This window comes from Berghia stephanieae, chromosome 5 (genome assembly GCF_034508935.2).
Source record: "Berghia stephanieae isolate SIO BIC M18660-M18661 chromosome 5, UCSD_Bste_1.3, whole genome shotgun sequence".
In the NCBI taxonomy this organism is placed as follows: Eukaryota; Metazoa; Mollusca; class Gastropoda; order Nudibranchia; family Aeolidiidae; genus Berghia; species Berghia stephanieae.
Genome location: NC_088364.1, coordinates 52,265,603 through 52,286,638, shown reverse-complemented (window position 1 = coordinate 52,286,638; position 21,036 = coordinate 52,265,603). Strand labels below are relative to the sequence as shown.

General features: G+C 32.7%; 1 protein-coding gene and 1 long non-coding RNA gene across 2 annotated transcripts; both read left to right on the top strand.

The window, feature by feature from the left end:
• The first annotated feature begins 1,225 nt into the window (after window positions 1-1,225).
• LOC144973163 (intraflagellar transport protein 70A-like) lies at window positions 1,226-20,727 on the top strand. Its single transcript, XM_078915284.1, has 16 exons — window positions 1,226-1,340; window positions 8,678-8,743; window positions 9,695-9,904; window positions 10,194-10,250; window positions 10,542-10,610; window positions 11,033-11,204; window positions 11,779-11,907; window positions 12,092-12,294; window positions 13,584-13,649; window positions 14,217-14,336; window positions 14,622-14,698; window positions 15,556-15,766; window positions 16,149-16,220; window positions 16,716-16,819; window positions 18,104-18,312; window positions 19,781-20,727. The coding sequence occupies exons 1-16, from the start codon at window positions 1,272-1,274 to the stop codon at window positions 19,903-19,905; spliced, it is 1,959 nt and encodes a 652-aa protein (XP_078771410.1). The 5' UTR covers window positions 1,226-1,271; the 3' UTR covers window positions 19,906-20,727.
• LOC144973164 (uncharacterized) lies at window positions 2,780-3,510 on the top strand. The gene is made up of 2 exons (XR_013645509.1): window positions 2,780-3,047; window positions 3,370-3,510. It is a non-coding gene; the product is annotated as an uncharacterized LOC144973164 (long non-coding RNA).
• Window positions 20,728-21,036: the final 309 nt, after the last annotated feature.

Below are 21,036 nucleotides of genomic sequence, written 5' to 3'. Positions count from 1 at the left end.
TGAAGCCAGGGAAACCGGCGAAGGAGGCCGACAGTTACACTTCTGAGCTGCTTGTACAAACTGTTGGAGCGAGTTCTATTCGATGGGGGCCGGTCCTAGACACTGCCCTGCCACCCGAACAAGGGGGCTTCAGGGAAGGGAGGTGCACCACGGAACAGGTCATTGCCCTTTAATGAGGCAAGGTTCGAGATGAAACAGCAAACTGTTGCTGTAAGAATCCCATAGATTGAAGAGAACAGTTTCAATGTCTTTTTGCACCTTATGATCTCTGCAAGTTTGAGCATTAACTTACTCAATCCTTAAGATTTTTGCTACGTTTCAAAATTGGAAAAAAATGTATTAAAAATGAGCATGTACATAGATAGGTTTGTTCAACTATCATTAATGGCTCATTAATATGAAAAAAAAAAAAAACTAAAAACATTAGCTTTGATACTACGCATATAATTTCAATTTTTTGCTACACGTGTAGTTCTGGATCCGGCGAACATGGACGACTACAAGGAAAAATTGATTGAAATGGTAAGGGCAATGCCCCTTCTCTGGGATCTGGAAATAGTTCTTCACCAGAATTCCCAAGAAGATGACGGAACTCTCCTCGTGATTCTCTGAGAAGGAAATGTTCTCGGCACCATATTATGCTTTCGTTTTCTTCTCCTTCGTAACAAAAGCAAAATCAGAGCATCTTCTTCGACGAAGAATTAATCGTCGGAGAAAATAAAACAAAATCCCTCTTTCTCTGACAAAATATGAAGCATGTAGCATGATAGTGTGAAGTTATATAGCCCAGAGTATGAAACGTGTAGCATGTAGCTTGGAGCATGTAGCGTGTCAGCCTTAGATACCATTTACAATTTGTCAATATGTATAAGATTTAAGTTTGGTCAACACGATACGAATAATCTCATAGCCACTAAGAAACAAAAAATACCGGGCTTCAATAATAGTCAGAATGTACTATCACCTAGACTAATATACATCGATTACATGCTCATTTTATTTAAAACCCTCTCTGAGATTACCTCTAAATAAAAGAGAATTTTATGAAAAAACGCTGAAGAAAACAAAATAAAAACCATGATAAAAATCATTTTTAAAAATGATAAAAGAATGAAAGAAGGAGAGAAAAAAATAAATACACCCCCTTCCCCAAATGAGTATTTTTTTTCTTTCGTTCCTTTGATTCCATTCATACTTTTAAAAATAACATCGACATGCGCGACTTCAACATTCTTATGATCTTGTTCCGGTATGTAGTGTAGTTGTTTTGTATGACAACAGAAACAATGGCACATCTTCAAATCAAAGAGGGAGAGTTCACATCAACCATTTACGGATTTGTAAGTTTTCAATAGACAAATATAATGTGACTTGCTTTGCGAAGAGACTTATGCTCAAAACGTACATAAGCAAATGTGAGCCAGCTATTTTATTCATTGGAACAAATATTTTTGCATGCCCAATCCTTTTTATTTTTTACTTTAACTTTAACTTTAACTTTTTAAACGTAACCGTAGTAAAAGTCTTCACTTTTCCCAATTTCCAATCAACTTTATTTTTTATTAAAGTCATGAACTGTTTCAATTTTACGAATTTCAGAGCAGTCGGGGCTTGGATATCAAACTTTTGACAATTATCCATCAATTTACACGTATGGTGAAAATAGTCTACCACACTGTTAACACCGTAATAGCCTGCCACACCGTTATAGTTTATAGTGAATATAGTCTCCCACACTATTATCACCGTACACTGAATATAGCCTTCCACACCATTATCACCATACGGTGAATAGTGTGTCAGGCTATTTTCACCGTAAGATGAAAATCGTCTCCCTTACTATTATCACCGTACGGTGAAAAAAGTCTCCTACACTATTATCACCGAACGGTGAAAATCGTCCACCAAAATATTACCATACGGTGATAAAAGTCTCCCACACTATTATCACCGTACGCTGAAAATCGTCCACCAAAATATTACGGGACGGTGAAAAGTCTACAACTACCACACTATTATCACCGTACGATGAAAATCGTCCACATAGATATTACTCGTACGGTGAAAAAAGTCTCCCACACTATTATCACCGTACGGTGAAAATCGTCCACCAAGATATTACGGTACGATGAACAAAGTCTCCCACACTATTATCACCGTATACTGAAAATCGTCCACCATAATATTACGGGACGGTGAAAAAAGTCTCCCACACTATCATCATTGTACGGTGAAAATCGTTCACCAAGATATTACCGTACAGTGAAAATAGCCTCCTACACACGGTCAGGCTATTATCACCGTACGGTGAAAATAGCATGACAGACTATTTTCACCGTACGGTGAAAATAGCAGAGTTCAATCGACCGCGAAAAAATCATAATAAAATAGCCTAGAATTTGCCATGCCATAATGTTTTCGTGATTTTAAAATAATATTTCTTTCTGAGTATGCAATGTCGACAGTAGATAGTAGAGTCAAAGCGAAGTGTCACATTAGCCACTTAAAATAGCCAATGATTACTGTCGATCTATGTAGACCATTAAAAAAAATAAATTAAATCATACCTTTAACTCTCAAACGTTCCACAAATAGAAACCACGATCACCGGTGATCGTGACAACGCCCCCTTTTTCATAATCCCATTTTGCGGTAAAAAATCGCCAGATTATGTGTTGAAACTATTATTTAATTATAAAATAATGATTTTCATTCAATAATTCATCACAATTATGTTAAAAATGTAAAAAAATGTTACGAAATAACGAGAGATACGAAAGCTAGGTTGCTAACGACTCCATCCGTTACCTTCGATCCGCCATTTTGTTTCGGGAAATCTTTCTACAACTCCAACTCACAATTTATCAAATTTATATTATTTAAACTTTTTGCACCATGGCAAATCTCAAAGAGTCTGAAATTTATGACATCCTCTTCAACGTGGATGTAAGTGATGACGAGGATGATGATGAAATTGAGTCTGAATGGTCTCAAGAATTCGACCTGCCGTACTCGCCAAATATGGGATCTGACAGTGAGAACGACGAGTAAGTATTTTTCAGAAATCTTCTCAAAGTAACATCAAACGATCGCATAATGCCCATGATATGTATATTTTATTCAACTTTATTATCTATTTCATTAATATAGTACAAAAAGTATTTTTTTTTGGTTTATAATTGTATTTATGACGTGCTTGAGTTTGACTAGGACGAGTGAAGTGTTGTGTGTTGAAAATGTAAACAAACATGGAGGTCAGAAGACGGTTAGTTCGGCCACTTGAATGAGATATAGAAATGATTTGTATGTCTTGATTTGATGTGTCGACAGCTTGTATAATAAAATATTGTTCTTTTTTCTTTCTTCTAGCGAGATTCGGATTCCGTGTGAGGACTGTGGGAATGAAACTGGGAGACATGCACAAGTCCCTACTCCTACTGATGATACTGACACTGCCACTGCCACAACTAGTTCTGCTTGTCAAAGAAAAAGGTGAGAACTGACCTGATATTTAGTTGTGCTTATAGAGCATTTATATTCATATTGACTGTTTTGTGTTTTCTGATGTATTATTGTTGATATTATGTTATATATTCAGTTTTGGGTCTACAGGAAGATTATTTATAGTATTTTTACTCTACTCAACTCTATGTCAAGAAATATTATTCCAGAACTAGTGTGTGATGTAAAAAAGGGAGAGTGATAAAATATTTTGATATTTTATATTTATATGTGTAATTAATTGCTTTCTCCTTTCAGAATTATTTTTCATTTCCTTTGTTTTCAAAGTACTTCTTTTTATTTTAATTCTTGTTATTATTATTTTCTTCAGGCATTCGGATCATGATGAAATCCCTGGCCCATCACAGCCGAAGAAACTATGTGTGGATGGTGGTCCCGAGAACAAAGTGCCACCTTTTCTCCCTGAGCGAGTCCCTGGTCCACGCCTGCCTGATACGGTGACTCGCTTAGATCACCGAAAATTTTTAACGCCTTTAGATTTTTTTCGTTTGTTTTTTACTCAAGAACTGTTGTCTTTGTTTTGTGAGTGGACGAATGATTATGCGAGTATGTGTGCGGATTCGAAACCGACGTTGTATAAGAGGTGGAAGGATGAACCTGTGAATGTGGATGAAATGTATAGATTTATTGGTTTGTTGATGTACATGAGTTGTGTGAAAGTGGAGCGTGTTACTTTATATTGGTGTGTGGAGACATTGTTGAATGGTTTGTGGGCGCGTTGGTTTTTTTCAATTTGGCGTTATAAATGTCTTATGAGTTTTTTAAAAATAAGTAATTTTAGAACAGAAAATAGAGATGATAAATTATGTAAAGCTAGATTTATGATGGATTATATTCGTAGAAAATGTATGAAATTGTTTCAACCTTATCAGAATATTTCAATAGATGAGAGGATGGTTAAAAATAAGGGAAGGTATAGCTTTAGAATGTATATGAAGGACAAGCCAACAAAGTGGGGAATGAAATTGTGGGTTTTAGCAGATTCAAAGACAGGGTATACACATAATTTTGATGTTTATTTGGGTAAGGTAGGGGTAATACAACAAATGGTTTAGCTTATAATGTGGTTATGCAGTTGCTTGTTGGCTTGTTCAATCAAGGATATCATTTATATGTGGATAATTTTTATACTAGTGTCCAACTTTTTAAAGATTTGGTTGTGAAGAATGTGAGAGTTTGTGGGACAATAATAGTTAATAGAAAAGGATTTCCAGTTAGTCTAAAGAACGTTAGAGAATGGGAAAAGAGGGTTAAGAGGGGGGAGTTTAGATGGCATAGGGATGGTGATATTTTAGCTTTACAGTGGAAAGATAATAAGACAGTTTCATTTATATCTACAATACATGATGCAAATAAGGAGGCAGTAGTACAACGTAGGAGTAAAGATAATGGGGTTTTCAGAAAATTAGATGTTGCACAGCCTGAATTAGTTAAAGATTACAATAAGAATATGAATGGGGTAGATTTGTCTGATCAACTTATTGGGAAATATAATAGTCTTAGAAAAACACACAAGTGGTGGAAAAGTTTATTTTTTCATTTTATTGACATTGCTAGGGTTAATAGTTATATTCTGTTCAAAGAATATAGAGCTAGGCATAGTGATATTGAAGAATTACAGAGACCAAAACAGTATAATCAGTTAGATTTTACTCTGGAGTTAGCCAGGCAGTTAGGCGGGATAGATGATCTAGAGGGTCCACCACTTGCTTTAAATACAAATTGTAATTGTAAATGTAAAAGTAAATCTAAAGCAAATAGCAGGAATAGTGATAATAATGATATAGATGAAGAAATTAAGTTAATCCATCCAATTTTACCAGATGCTTCTTCAAATTCAAGGGGTGATTGTAGGTTATGCTTAGATAGGGGGAAAGTACAGAAAACTAGACATAGGTGTTTATATTGTAAAGAATGGTTTTGTTTACAGCCGGATAGAAAATGTATGTTGTGGTATCATACAGTTCTTGAGTAAATTATTTGATTTATTATTGTATTTTAAAATGCTCTTTGTTTTTTAAATGTTAAATTGTCTGTATATTTTTATTTTATTTTGTTAAGGTACTGTTACTGTGAAATAAAAATATTTTCGCACTCTGCGAATAATCATTCGTTTTCGCTCTTTGCGGAAAAAAAATACTATTCGCTCTCTGCGAATACATTTACATATATAAATAAATATATATGTATACTGAAGTCCTTTATTATATTTATCCATGTATTATCAATTGTATCAGTAAGAAGGAACTTGTGTATTTTTTTGGTGTGTATAGTTCAGTCTTTGCACTAAACAAGTGACACACAAGTGAATTTTAAAATAATTATATAATTTTACTTTTGTAATGGATTTATTACCCCAAAACCTTTTCACAATGTTGAAATTTCTTCTTGTATCATGTGTTTAGGTCTGTTAACCAAGAGATATCCAAAATATGCCAAAGAAATGCTAACATAAGCAATTTAGAGACATTTTTGTGAACATGTAAAAATTATTGGATTATGCCCCTTGTTTGAGTAAATGTGTGGATACATTTGAGACCCCACCAGATGCTCAATTTATGCATTACATACTTGAGTTTTGCATAAAAGTTGTAAGACATGATGTATTTTTAGAAAATAAACTTGTTTTGATCATAATTTTGAACAGTTATTTTTTTCCTTCTTGGCATTTGCAGAAAATGCAGTTTTTACTTGAAAATTTGAGACCCTACCTTGACACATAAATCATATTTGTGTCCAGGAAAGTGCCTAGAAATTATAAAAAAACTTTAAGAATGTGAAACTAAAACATCTGACGAGCAAATTGATATATAACATGCCAGCATTAGCGCACAGTGAGTGAGTTCATGGTATCCTAATGTACCTGCACCCCCTCCATTCACAATTTTTGCTCAAAACAGTGGAACGTTTGAGAGTTAAAAAACAGTTTAATTATTTAAAGATGCACCTTCTATCTAAAAAAAAACAAAACAAAAACGAGACATATCTAACTTGATAATCTTGGAAGGATTTTCAAAAGTTATATTTGAAATTATTTTGTTAATAAGGTAATTGAAGCATTTAAAAAACTCTAGAACAAACTTTGATGAATTAGTAAAAGTTTACAATTTCCTTATATGACCATTGTTTTGGTTCTCCACTGCCATTTTGTTGTTGAAGTACTGAAAGGTAGTGCAAACCTGTCCCATTTTTTTTTCTATTACTAGATATTAGGGTTCGAGGTCGGAGGATTTTTTTTCTTTCTATTACTATTAGGATTAGTTATAGGTCTTAGGAAAGGTCCTAGAGTGTTTGTTTTTCCTATTAGGGTTAGTAAAGGTACTAGGTTTTATTGTTTCTAAGGGTTAGTTTAAGTTAAAGGAATACTTGGGTTGTTTCTCTTAGCCAGAGGAGCTTCCGAAAGGCCTCTCGAAGAATTTAATAAAAATCAGTGGAAATTAGTGTGTTATTACCTTGACCTTTTCAGAACACACTTTGCACAATCTGATTGGTTGACCTCGTTTTGAAAAGGTCAGGGCGAGTCTAATTACTTATTGTCTATGGCTATATGTAATTAAATATAGGGGTAGGTAGTTTAACTCTCGATGTATTGGTTATTATAATCTGTTAGGAACTTTACTTTTTAAAGTATGAATAAAAACACGGTTATCTTATGATTTCCAAATACGATGGCTAAAATTTATCCATAAAATTGGCAGCAACTGTGGTTATCTTGCATCTCATTTTACTTAACCGCTGTCCACCTCATCCAAATATGTGGTACCAACCTTTTCAATCAAACAAACAAAAGTTTCTAAATAATGATATAACCTGTACTTTGAGTGTATTGTCTAAAACGGACAACTGATTATATGTAATTTCTTTTTCCTGAGAGGATTGATGATAATCAGCTATTATCAAATCCTTTAAGCAGACGTCAAATTATTGCAATACATCTTCTGACTTCATCAAAGTTAGTTAAAAATGTCAGAATAGCTTAATTTCAGAATTGACCTCATAACATGTCAACAAGAAATAGCTGACAAGAGCTAAACCAGTTAAATTTTCAGCTGAAAAGACTGTAATTTTTTAATTGAACAAAAGTTGTGAAGAATGAAAAAGTTGCAAAGAAAGTTGAAATGTGTAAGTTTTTGAAATAGAGGTAGGTTTTGCAAAAAGTTTTCTTTTTTGAAGTGAAGAATTCCAAGTTTGTCTAATAACTGTCTAATTGATGGGACTTGTCTTCAAGGGAACTTCACTTTAGTGGTACTTAGTCTGGATCAGTCAGGCAGAAGAAGAAAAAGGACTCAAGACTAGAAAGTTTCCATTCAATTGGTGATAACATTATTTTCAATTCTCCATTACAAATTATTTGTAATTGTTTACAATAATGATCTCTATGAAAGAACCAGGGTCCAATGCCTGAGTACAGTAATAAAAGAGCATCGGTGGAAGCTATTTGGTCACCTCTTATGTCGAGATGATAACATCCCAGCCCAAACTGCAATGACAGAATATTTCCTACATGGCAACAAATATGTAGGGAGATCACCAACATCAATAGTAACTACCGTGAACCAGGACCTCTCTATATATCAGAAATTTCTGAATTTGGATGAGGCCGAATTAATTCCTGAAGAACTAAGAAAAACTGCAGTGCCCTCCGTATTAAAGTTACAACAAGATCTTGACAGCCTCAAAACTTTGGCTCAAGACTGTGACCAATGGAAACAATTAACAACATGGATGGGGAGAGCAGTTATACTCCTCGAATTTTAAAACTCTGTGGCTGAGTCATACAATTCTCAGCAAGCGTCATTCAGACTGCAAGTCTTACTTCTACTATTACAAATTGGAAAAAGGTTTAGAGCACTTATATGACTCCTTTGAACCAAATGGATTGAAACATCTGTCTGTTTCACCTAATTGTTTTTTTTTTGTCCTGGACAACTAAGAATATAAGAAATCACTAATCTAGTAATAAAAAAAGTCATTGTATTTTCTTAAGTTGGAGAAAAAGATTAAGATACCTAGTTCATGTTTAGATCATGTACTTAAATTGTATATTAAAAGCAATAACTATCTATGTTCTTTTTCTCTGGTCTATTTTAATAAAGAAAAGATGTCAATTTGAATTTTCCGTCCCTAATATTTGATGTTTTTTTTTGTTATTTAGGTCAAGGATGGGCGATTTCAAGATGCAATTCAAGCCCTCACACACCAATTGCAGGGACAAGCGAAAGTGAGAAGTGATCAAAGATTTTTATTTCTCTTTTTTTTCTCCTACTCCTTCTCATCTTCCTTTTCTTCTTCTGATCATACTGTTCTGCATTTCTATAACAAACTTTGCTGTGTGTTTGTGTGTGTGTGTATGTGTTTGTCTGTTTGTATACTTGTGCGGTGCATGTATATAATTCTTTCATGTCTGCATTTCAGCTTTTCAACAAGAGTAAGGTACTTGAGGTTAGAAATCAGAATTGAATATGTGGCTATCGTCCCATACTGGTATTGGTAAACCAGGTGTCTAAAAGTGATTTTATAGTTAAAGTTTTCAGAAATGTATGTTTTAGGTTTTTGTCACTTAAGAAACTTTATCGATCCTTCTCACTAAACCCAAATTTTATATTTTTGACAATAGGTTTAAATTTTAGCATATAGATCATCTCCGAGATAATACTATTTTGAAGAGATGGCTCACACATTCGATTGTCTATTTATATACTTTAAAAGTTCAACTTTATAATATTAAAAGAAAGGATGAAAGGAACACAGAAGAAACATAGAGATAGATAAATGAATAAATAAATAGATAGATAGGTATAAAGACATGTATAGGTAGGCAAAGAGAGAGAGAGAGAGAGAGAGAGAGAGAGAGAGAGAGAGAGAGAGAGAGAGAGAGAGAGAGAGAGAGAGAGAGAGAGAGAGAGAGAGAGAGAGAGAGAGAGAGAGAGAGAGAGAGAGAGGAGAGAGAGAGAGGAGAGAGAGAGAGAGGAGAGAGAGAGAGAGAGAGAGAGAGAGAGAGAGAGGAGGAGAGAGAGAGAGGAGAGAGAGGAGAGAGGAGAGAAGAGAGAGAGAGAGAGAGAGAGAGAGAGAGAGAGAGAGAGAGAGAGAGAGAGAGAGAGAGAGATGAAAAGATTATGGGTAGAGATATTTTGATAAGTCAAACATTATTGTTTTGTCTTATTTTTACTAGTCGAGAGCTGCCTTGTCCCTTCTGGCATACTGCTACTACCAAGTTCAAGATTTTGTGAATGCGTCAGACAGCTATGAACAGCTTGCCACCCTTCATCCAGAGGTTGAAGAGTACAGATTATATTATGCACAGTCCTTACACAAAGCATGCCTCTATCAAGAAGCTATGAAGGAGGCGTGTCAAATTGACAACCCAAAGTATCAAGGAAGTGTAAGTAAATTGTCATTATTTTAAGGGTAAAAAGGGACTTTGTTAGTTTGATAGTAATGATCAGCCTACTTTGTGATTCAATGACCTTTTCCTGTCATGTTTTCATTATTGAGATTAGTAATGATATTTTGACATTGCTGTATATGATGTGCTTTTATTACACCGAGCTATTGAGTGTGCGTACCTTTTTAATGATATCACCAATCAGTTGATTTAGTATGCATTTTAAGATTATTATATGTTGGACCAAATATCTATATTTTTTTTTGCATATAATACATTTTTTTAGATCACCAAGTTACAAGCAGCCATCAAATATGGAGAGGAAGATCTTCCTGGTGCAAAGGTAAATTCAATTAATTGTTTAAAAAATCTGTTAAAAATCTACTTAAAAAATTTATCGACTTGTTTTGACCACAGTTTCCTTAAATGTAATATTTTACTTGGCACTAGATTTTAAGATAACTCATTTAAAATATAATGGATTAAACTGACCATGATATTATTATTTCAATTTTTAAAGCTTCTAGAGAAGCTCAATTAGTTTATTAACGAATTCTGTACATGATTCTTAATTATTTTGATTGTTTGAATTACCATATTATCATTTTTTTTTTTTGCACGGTTTCTTCATCAGAGTCTTGTTGAGCAATGTCCAGCTGATGATCCTGACACAGAAATTAACTTTGGCTGCCTACTGTTCAAGGTATTGATATAATATACAATTGTGTTTATATTTTTCATCTTATATTTGTGAGAGTTGATTAAGAATTATTAAATGTATTATTTTATTTTCTTGTTTTGTTTAGTCTCAGAAATATGTTCCAAAATTAAATCACTGCTAAATTAGGTGAAAATCAAAACACTTGACTACTAAGCAGGACTTTGCAAATTCGAAGGGTTTTATGAGTCTTTCTTTCTTTTTTATTCTGAATAAAAAATAGAATCTCCACAATCAGTGAACTGTACAGATTTAATAGTAAATGATTGTTATCTAGTCCCTTTATACTGCTTCAGATAAAAAATCTACTCAACGTTGAGTTGGGTTGTGACATGTAAAAAAAATGACCTTTCTCTAAATTATATTTGATTGATTTTAAATTATTTTCTTCTTTCTTTTAACAACAGGAAAAACGGTATGAAGAAGCATGCGAGAAGTTTACTGTTGCAATGCAAATCCTGGGCTACAAAGCAGATTTGTCTTACAACATCGCTCTCTGCCATTACATGATGAAGCAATATGCTCCTGCGCTCAAACACATCGCAGATATTATTGAAAGGGGAATAAGAGAACACCCAGGTAATACACAGATTCAATTAAAATTGAATCAGTATTTATGAATTAATTCTGTTGATTTTTGTGCTTCATAGGTGGGATTTGATTAATGTTTACATTTTTATTTAGATACTTGTATACAGGATTTGAGAAAATATTACTAGAATCCTTTTATGTTTAGGATATCAAAACTTTGTGTTTTCTTTTGTTTGTTTTTGTTTTCAAAGTTTGATAGAAAACTACGTATGAATAAAGAATAAGGAAAAGGGAGTTTTCATTGTGAGATGGATTATGATTTTTCTTTGTAAAAAAAAAGTTATTGGAAGTGGGAGTGAATGGAACATACTTTAAGGAAATTGCTAAACATATTAAGAAGAGCAACACTTTTTTTGTGACATAGAGTGAAAGAAAGAAGTATAGAAAGGTTGGAGAAAGATTTAAGAGAGTGGTACAAGATAGGGCTTGAAAGGAATCAGGAAGATTGTGGGTCAGAGGAGTTGAGTCAGTAGTCAAAACAGATTCAAGAGGAGGAGGAGGGGGGAAATCTGAATTCTAGAAAATGATAATTGAATGTTTTGTTCTCTTTGTTTCATCTCAGAGTTGAGTGTTGGCATGACAACAGAGGGAATAGATGTACGAAGTGTAGGGAATTCCATGACTTTGCACGAAACAGCATTGATCGAAGCATTCAATCTCAAAGCAGCCATGGAGTATCAACTGAAAAATTGTGAGTGAAAATGTATATCAGTCATGAGATATTATGTAAAATTTAAGAGTTAAGATTTCTATTAGCTAAACAGAAAAGCTTTATTTAACTCGCTTTTTCAGGGTTCTTTTAAAATCGTTCATAAAGAATCGTGAGTTCACTATGTTTTTGTTTTTGTTTAAAATATATTACATTATTTCACCAGATGATGCAAGTGTGGAAGCTTTAACAGACATGCCTCCCAGATCAGAAGAGGAATTGGATGCAGTTACGTTACATAACCAGGCACTGATGAACATGGAGAATAATGCCACAGGTGGATTCACTAAACTTCAGTTTTTACTACAACAAAATCCTTTCCCACCGGAAACATTTGGCAACTTGTTACTGTTGTATGTCAAATATGAGGTAAAAGCAATTTTCGATACTTACTGTATTCTGTTAATGTAATGAATATCAATAACATTTTAAAACTATGAATATAATATTTACTAAGCTCAGCATGCTTCAAAATAGTTCATTTGTTTTTGTAGCAGACTATAAGGAATCAAATTTCCATTTTATACATCCGTGTTTTTTCCCGCTGTAAGGTATCTTAAGCACTAGCATTCGTAAAATATCTGCCTTGTCAATAGAAAGAACTAAATTGACATTACTCAGCTTTTTGTTATTGTTTTTAGCCAACCATATTTATGAGTAGTTCTCAATAAATTGTATTAATCTGATTATAAATGATTAAGGTTTTGTGTGTTGGTATGCAATATCCGGCTGGCATTGTTATGAAATTTTAAAGTAAACACATGGCATCAAAAGCATAAAAAGATCAGAATCCGGTCATAACCTCTATTTATCTATTTAGCTATGCACATGCTTTGCTTAATTCCAAAGCAGTGCTACAGTCCCCCCTGATCTAGTTGACTTTGTCAAGAACTTAACCAATTTTTCTCTTAAGTTATTCAATGTGTTATATATTGTCCTATAACAATGATCTTTATCATTTACAAACGAGATTTTTACGGGATGAGACCGATGATTGATCATATATATGCCCAACAGAGGAGATGAGCAAAAATAAGTCTTAATCTGAGCTGCAAGGCGTACAGCTCACGGCTATCTTTTGACCTCGAAAGGATGTCACAGATGCCCTAAAATAAGCAACGAATTTAAGAAAGTTAGCCTTTATTGTTGGCCTGATGGGATAGTTTTAATTGAGTCATTGACAAGCAAGTTGTTGATGTCTTTTCGACTCATAAAATAATGTTAGTTTTGTGACCTATCGCCTCAAAATGATATAATGTCTGGGAGCTTTGGTTTAAAAAAATTGAATTTATAGTAAAATCACGAGACTTGGGTTATTATTTGTGTTTTATTAAGGAGAACGAATATATAGTTTTTAACTAGAAAAAAATAAAATTTCACATTACAGGACTTTAAAATGGTAAAAAATATTCAATGCCCTCTCCAGAAATGATAAATAGGGATAAACATTCCTCCCGCTTGATCTTCTTATGAGTCGCCACTGTTCTTAAGGACACTGTTTATAAACCACTGCACCATTAATTTGTCTCTTTGTCTCTTGCTTTGTTTTTTAGATTATTGCTTTTCTTCTTTCTATGCTATTCGCATTATTTTTTTCTGTGGTGTGGGTACTTTCATCTTTAATTATTCATTGTTCTTTCTTTCAAATTTGTTTTCAGTATTATGACCTAGCAGCAGATGTTTTAGCAGAAAATGCTCATCTCACCTACAAGTTCCTCACTCCTGTAAGTATTGAAACAATAAGATAATTTATTTCTTTTTACACGGTTCAGAATACCACAGTCCCCTTTTCCTGTTTAATTAGAGAGGGTTCGAGGTATGTAATAGGTGTCTCCTACGAAGGAAGAAGTATTTTTGAAGGTCGTACTATTTGCTAAGCTTTTTATTCAAATAGTTTCCTGTGTCATATAGATATGTTTTGATAATAATACTTAACAGTAGATGTTTTAGCAGAGAATGAAATGGTTGACCCCTGTGAGAGTAGTGGTATTTCTGAGAGCCACCCTATTGGCTAATCTTTTTACTTAGATAGTTCCGGTACCATATAGACATTTTTTCCCTGATAAAACAATGACACACAATTGCACTCATTAATATAAATGAAGACTGCTTTTGTTTCTTCTTTCTTTTTTGTCTTTTATTATTTTTATTTCTTTTTACTATTTATGGCCCTTATGGTAATTATACTCCTTTTTCTCTCCCCAAGAATTAAAAAAATAGAATAACAGCTTCTTTATTTCATCCATTTTGTGATTACCTTGAGTGAAAGTTTTCATTTTGTCTCCTCTCAGTACTTGTATGACTTTTTAGAAGCTGTGATCACAAGACAGACTTCACCAGAAGAAGCTTATAGGAAGCTGGATGAGATGGCTACGAAGCAAACAGAAACTTTAAGAAAACTCACAAAACAGGTAAAATTGGTGCCATGGTGCCAAAACAATTGAGTGTTTTTAAGATTGACGTAAATACTGCTAACGCATACATTAAAAAAAAAGTTTGTTCTTTATTTTTGTTTAAACTATATAATTAAAACCGCTCAAAAATACATTTGTTGGCTACCAGATGTATCTTTTTTATTGTATATTACATGAAAAAAATTGGTAGATCATTATTTATTATCATTTTATTTTTGTTAAAAAAGATAATCATCACCACCCACATGTCTAAAGAATTTTACTGTCTTTGATTATTTTTAGGTTCAAGAATCCAGGAAAAATCATGATGAAGAATCAGTCAAAAGAGCTGTCAATGAATATGACGAAGCTCTTGAAAGGTTTGAATTTTTAAATTTTAATATTGAGCAATCCGTATGATATATTTTTTAACACTGTTGCCATGAAAATATATAAATTAACACAGTTGGGGATTAGGGCAGATTTTTGTATAAAAGGTGATTATTCTTATAAATAAATGTAAAAAAGTGATAATGTAATAATTTCTTCATTAGAAATTAAAAAAAAACAAAACAAATAAAAACACACACTATTACACTGAAAGAATATGGAATAAGTTGAATGAAAATACTGGTTAAGAAATTCAGGAAATTGGTCGTGTTGGGATTCTTGATAGTAACTCAACATTTTAGATACTATGGTGTTGCCATAAAAATGACAAATCATTGGATAGCACAGATGTCTATGTAATATTTTATGTGCAGTAGATATTGATCCTTGTTAATGTGAGTTTGATTCTTTTAACTGCTCATTTTACATAATTTTTTCTATCGTTGTTCCATGCTATTTGCATTTGGTTGGTTCTTATGCCATTTTTGTTGTCTGGTCTTTCATAGTCATATATAATAAACTTAAAATTTTGCAATACTTTAATGGTAACTGTTGATGGTGTTGTAATCACAATATCATTTTATACTTTGGAATAAAATTCATCAACGGAAGCAAGCAATTTCATCTGAGCGTCTAGAATCATGTTGCTTAAGGGGAATGCAAGAAGAAGATGAAAAATGTTACTTGAGAATTGTTGTCTTAGTGAACTGGCTTCTTGTTTGTTTCATCAAACTGTTTCTCAGTCAATGGATTGTTTTAGATGTGTTATATTTGTACCCTAGTCCCATATTTGCTCTAAGCAATATCATGGAATCAATAAAAAATGTTTGTTTTTTTTTTGCATCAGGTACATTCCCATCCTGATGCAACAAGCAAAGATCTACTGGGACATGGAAAATTATCAACAAGTGGAGAAGATATTTAGGAAGTCTGTAGAATTCTGCAATGAACACGACGCTTGGAAACTCAATGTAGCTCATGTTTTATTTATGCAAGAAAATAAGTATAAGGAATCTGCAGGCTTTTATGAACCCATTGTCAAGAAAAACTATGAAAATGTAAGTAATTTGAATAAAAATATTAAAAATACATATTAAAATTGTAATGGTATAAGCGTTTAATCATGTTCAGTCTCCAAGTGATTAAAATGCAAATAAATATAAAATTTTTAAAATTTTGTTGTATGATCAAAGTCCAGAATTTATATCTTCATCAGTAGTCAAGTTTTATTGTTTCCAAAACAACCCCCTCAAAACAACAACAACAACAATTAACCAATTCAACTTTGAGAGTACAATTTTTATATTATGCTATTTTTTGATAACATGACAAATTGTGCTACAGTATTATAGGTTTTAATTAAATCTAAAATTGATGTTACAAAATTAAAATAGTTGTTTATATATATATATATTTTTTTTTTACTTTTTTATCCATCAGTTATTGAGTGTGAGTGCCATTGTACTTGCTAATCTATGCGTGTCCTACATCATGACAAGTCAAAATGAAGAGGTAAGAAAAGACCACTCTGTTACCACAATTTCACAGAACTTTAATATGTTGTTACTTGCATGGGGCTGAGAATTTAAGTATTTGGTATTTCAGTTTTTTCTAAGATGGAGCCCCTCTTTTGCTCCTAAAACCAAGGAATTGTTATTTTAGAAGCCCAGGAGTCTCATAAGAGGAGCTTTAGACTCACACCATTTGTTTCAAATCTGCACATATTTTTCAGTTGTAAATGGGTAGTTGAGTTATATTTGGATTTTTTATAGATATTCAAAGGGTATCAAGAAATTATAGCTGTTTGTTTCATGTGAAAGAAAATAAGATTAATCTCGGTGAGCCTCACAATTAAAAAGATCCACAACGTTCATAGCAAAATGAAATTGTTAGGGGTATATTCAGATTTAAAGTTAGCATCATACAGTCATTTCTTTCTTTTCTTTTTTTTTGTAAAAATTTTTTTTGGGATCAAGGATTTAATACCAGATTCTCCTTTATTTTCAGGCAGAAGAGCTAATGAGGAAAATCGAAAAAGAAGAAGAGCAGGTAGCATATGAAGATCCAGACAAGAAAATCTATCATTTGTGTATAGTAAATCTTGTTATTGGGTACGTATTGATTGACACAAGAAACCTTTCACTCTGGTCTCTTTAGAAAATCTTAATTATAATATGTAACTATAAATAGATATTGCTTTATGTCAATTTGAGGTGGGTAGAGGACACACTGCTCATATTCACTGAATATATTTAATATGAAACGGTAAGCAAAATAACCATTTATCTTTTAAAGACATGAGTGAATAGATAATGAATATTCTCTTTTGCTCTACCAGACATATTTAATTGGAAGGAGGAGGTGGGAGATGGTTGAGTACATTAAGATTTTAAAGCATAAGATTCTGATATTTACACTTTTATTTTAGGAAAGTGATTTGAGCACGTTCAGAGGATATTGCGCTATATAAAAGCTCAATTAAAAAAAATAGTGGGTGAAAAGATTCCAACTTGACTGTGAAATGGACATTTGACCAAATTAAACCACACTTCCATTTTATAGGGATAGGTCATCTCTGGCGATTTCTCTATGGATGCTTTGTGCTATTATTTATTTTCTGTAAATTATTATATCTCATTAAATATTGAACTTTTATTATGATTTTAATCAAATAAATATAGTATGCACTGCCTTTCATCAATATTTGTGCATCACTCCATAGTGGTTCATATGCAAGGATGCACACCTACCCGAGTTATTTCAACATAGGCACCTCTTACCTTTCTCCTGTTTTTGAAATAAAGCAACAACTGGGAAAGGTTGGAGAGAAAGACAATGATATAAGGGAGTGATGTGACCATTTACCACCCTCTAATTTTAATGGAGTAATGTTTAAGTCTCTTGAAAAGAAATGAAGGGTTATCAACCTCCAAGGCAAACACCATTATCTTTCACTTAAAACATAATTAGGTCATGCAGGCACCCTGAGGTCCTTCTTGGGATAAGAGTAAAACCAATCCAGTTTAATCATTACATGAAGAGGTTCATTGCAAACAAAAATTGATCATGAAGGTGATGGCAATAGATGCAGGGATGAACATTTGATAACAACAGTGAAAAGGAAATAATTTATCTCCAAAATTAGCCTTGTGGTACATAAAAAAATATATTAGCCATCACTAACTATAATTGACATTAATCAAGATAAGAGTTTAAAACATATAATTAGAGTCAATGCAATTCTTTGTCTTGAATTTCTTGGCTTTTCAAAAACATTATACAGATTATTTTTGTATGCAGTAAACTTTTAGAAAAGTTTATAAAAATGTTTTAGGATATGATTGTAGAATGATAATCATTTTTAATAGCTTTATATTATTGGTATCTCATTCTAGAACTCTGTACTGTGCAAAAGGCAACTACGAGTTTGGTATCTCTCGGGTGATCAAGAGTCTTGAGCCTTACAACAAGAAATTAGGAACCGACACCTGGTTCTATGCCAAACGATGTTTCCTGTCCTTGATTGAGAACATGACCAAGCACATGATTATGATCAGGGATTCTGTCATCAATGAGTGCATCCAGTTTCTCGAGTGTTGTGAATGTAAGTTTTCTGAATTGGTTTACGCTCATTGTCTGTGACAAATTCAAATTTGACACCCACAGATACATGATATAATTGAAGAAACACTTGATAATTTAATTTCAATTAAAAAAAACAAACCCAAAAACATATCCAGTTTAATCAATATGCAAATCTTATTGAGTTTGACATATTTATGATAAATTACAGGTATGTTGGTTAATACTATTGAATTTGTATAAGATAATAAACGTTGTCCAAGATTAAAGTGTTTGTTGCCAATTGCAATTTGTTACAAAGTGAACAGCAAATTAAGTTTTCTCAATCCTAATCTTTCTTGATGTCACGGTCATTAATGAGCATTATTTTATTACACTGATATGACCAAGTTTAGAATATAAAAGCAGTATGAATCCCTTAAAAAGGAAAACGATGAAGCAGCGGACCTGCATATTTGACTATAACACAACATTGATATGAGCATGGCAAACATGATGGCAGAGAGCAGCTTGATGAGACTGAAACAAGAATTAGCATAAAACATCTCAAGATCTTCTTCAAAAGCATAAAAGGAAAAACTACCACCTCATTTCATTTAAGGAAACCCAACAAAATCAAAGCAAAGAGCATTGCTATCTGTTGCCCTAGAGTAGATGAACAGAATGATCCCTCTTTCCGAAGTACAATAGGGCTCTAAATTTCCCTCTCTTACAACTTTAGAAAGTTGAACTGTTATGAACAGTGAGTAGAAAAAAAACACAGGCAAAGTACAATATTGTATATATGATATATATATATATATATATATATATATATATATATATATATATATATATATATATATATATATATATAATATATATATATATATAATATATATATATATATAATATATATATATATGGTACTTATGTTTTATAGAGCCATTATTTGCTACCATTCCCACTACACAAGTGTCGCTTGTATCTTCAAATATGGAGCTGATATATGAGTGGATCGGATTGGATAAGCTCACCATGTAAAATGAATTCGAAATAGAAAATACAATAAGTAACTAACAAGATTGCTGATTGCCTCAGCAGACAGTTATCTTCTCTGCAGTTGGTCACCATGGCAAATTTGTTTATTCAAAGGTATGCTCCTTCTTGTTGATGGAACAAGGTGGTTACAATGATTTAAAACCTCCTCTTGAAGATTTGGGTACTAACCGTTCCATTCATATGTGCTGGTTTGGTGTATAGCAACAGCAATTATTATTTTCTAGAATTCTTATTTTGTTTACATTTCAGTTGTGATGACATTGTTGTAACAAATACCATTGCTAATATGAATTAAAGGGGGAAAAATGACGTATTTTTTTATTTTCCTGATACGAGATTGCTGTAAACTGTTCTTTTGAAGATACTCTATACTATACCCTAAACATATTTCTGATTTCTGATTCAAGTTTGTATTATGTTTGTAATGAAATATTTTAATTTATCTGCAGTGTATGGACGAGATGTGAAAGCCATAATTGAGCAGCCATTGGAGGAAGAACCAATGCACCCAGGACGTAATACAGTAGCTTTTGAAGCGAGACTTCTCAAATCTCTTCTATTACAAATGAACTAACTTTGAAGGGATAATGAGATGATGCTAATCAACCAATATTATTAAGGTTTAATTGGGTCATTTTCTTTGGTCATTGCTTCCCCCCCCCCCCCCCCCCCCCCATCCTTCCATTTCTATGGATAAGTACTCGTTGGACTGAATTTAAAAGATATTCAAGATTATTATTTCTGTCAATAAATATTGTTTCTTGTGACTTTTTTTTGTGGAATATCAACTGTAAATTTCACAAATGATAGAGCAGCGCTTGTGGTGTCTGCTGATTGAGTCACAAATAGACAACTGAACACTTTATATATCACTTTATTTTTGTTACTTTCAATAAAGTTCAGATTGGGTAGCATCCCCTCGACACAGCATTATGTCAGATTTTATTTCTGACAACCTCATCCAGCTTGAAGCGATGTGATAGAAGGGAATAGTATAAAATACAGTAAAAATAAACGTTCTTTTCAGGAGGTAACAGTACACTTCAGAAACTGGAATAAGCTCCAAGGGTCTGTTGGTCTTGACTGACTTCTTTTTAATTTTTATCTTTTCCCATCAGCTTGTCTTAAATGGCTTTTTTTTCCTTAAAGATGAAATAGAATTTGATAAAATAGAAATTTTAAAATGACCAAACACCTGGGTTTGTAACAATTTGGTATGATATCTTTCCATCACTAAGTAAGCCTTCATCCAAATATGGGAAGGCTGTAAAGCATATTTCATCCGTCCGAAGTTAATTTTTAGAATATTGACTGTGATACAATTCTTACATTATGAAATTAATAATTAATTTATTCTTTGTAGAAAAATAATAAAATTTGTTTACACAATGTAAAACGTTGTGTTTGTAGATTTTTTGTTAAAGAAAAAAAAATATAGAAATGAATTATGGTAAATTGTACTCAGGACCTAACTTTTACCTCTTTAAAAAATACATTAACCCATTGCTTGACAGCCCAATCTCAGGAAGTTTAATCCCAACAACCAGGTACAGTTAGATAACTCTTGCCAGACAATTTACTACACGTCACCAAAAAAAAAAAAAAAATCATTGTGCCATCTCTATTAGTGGGATTTTTATATTTTAAGTTGTGTTAGATAGCGGAACAGTTTATCTACATTGGATACCAAGAAACTTATATGTTT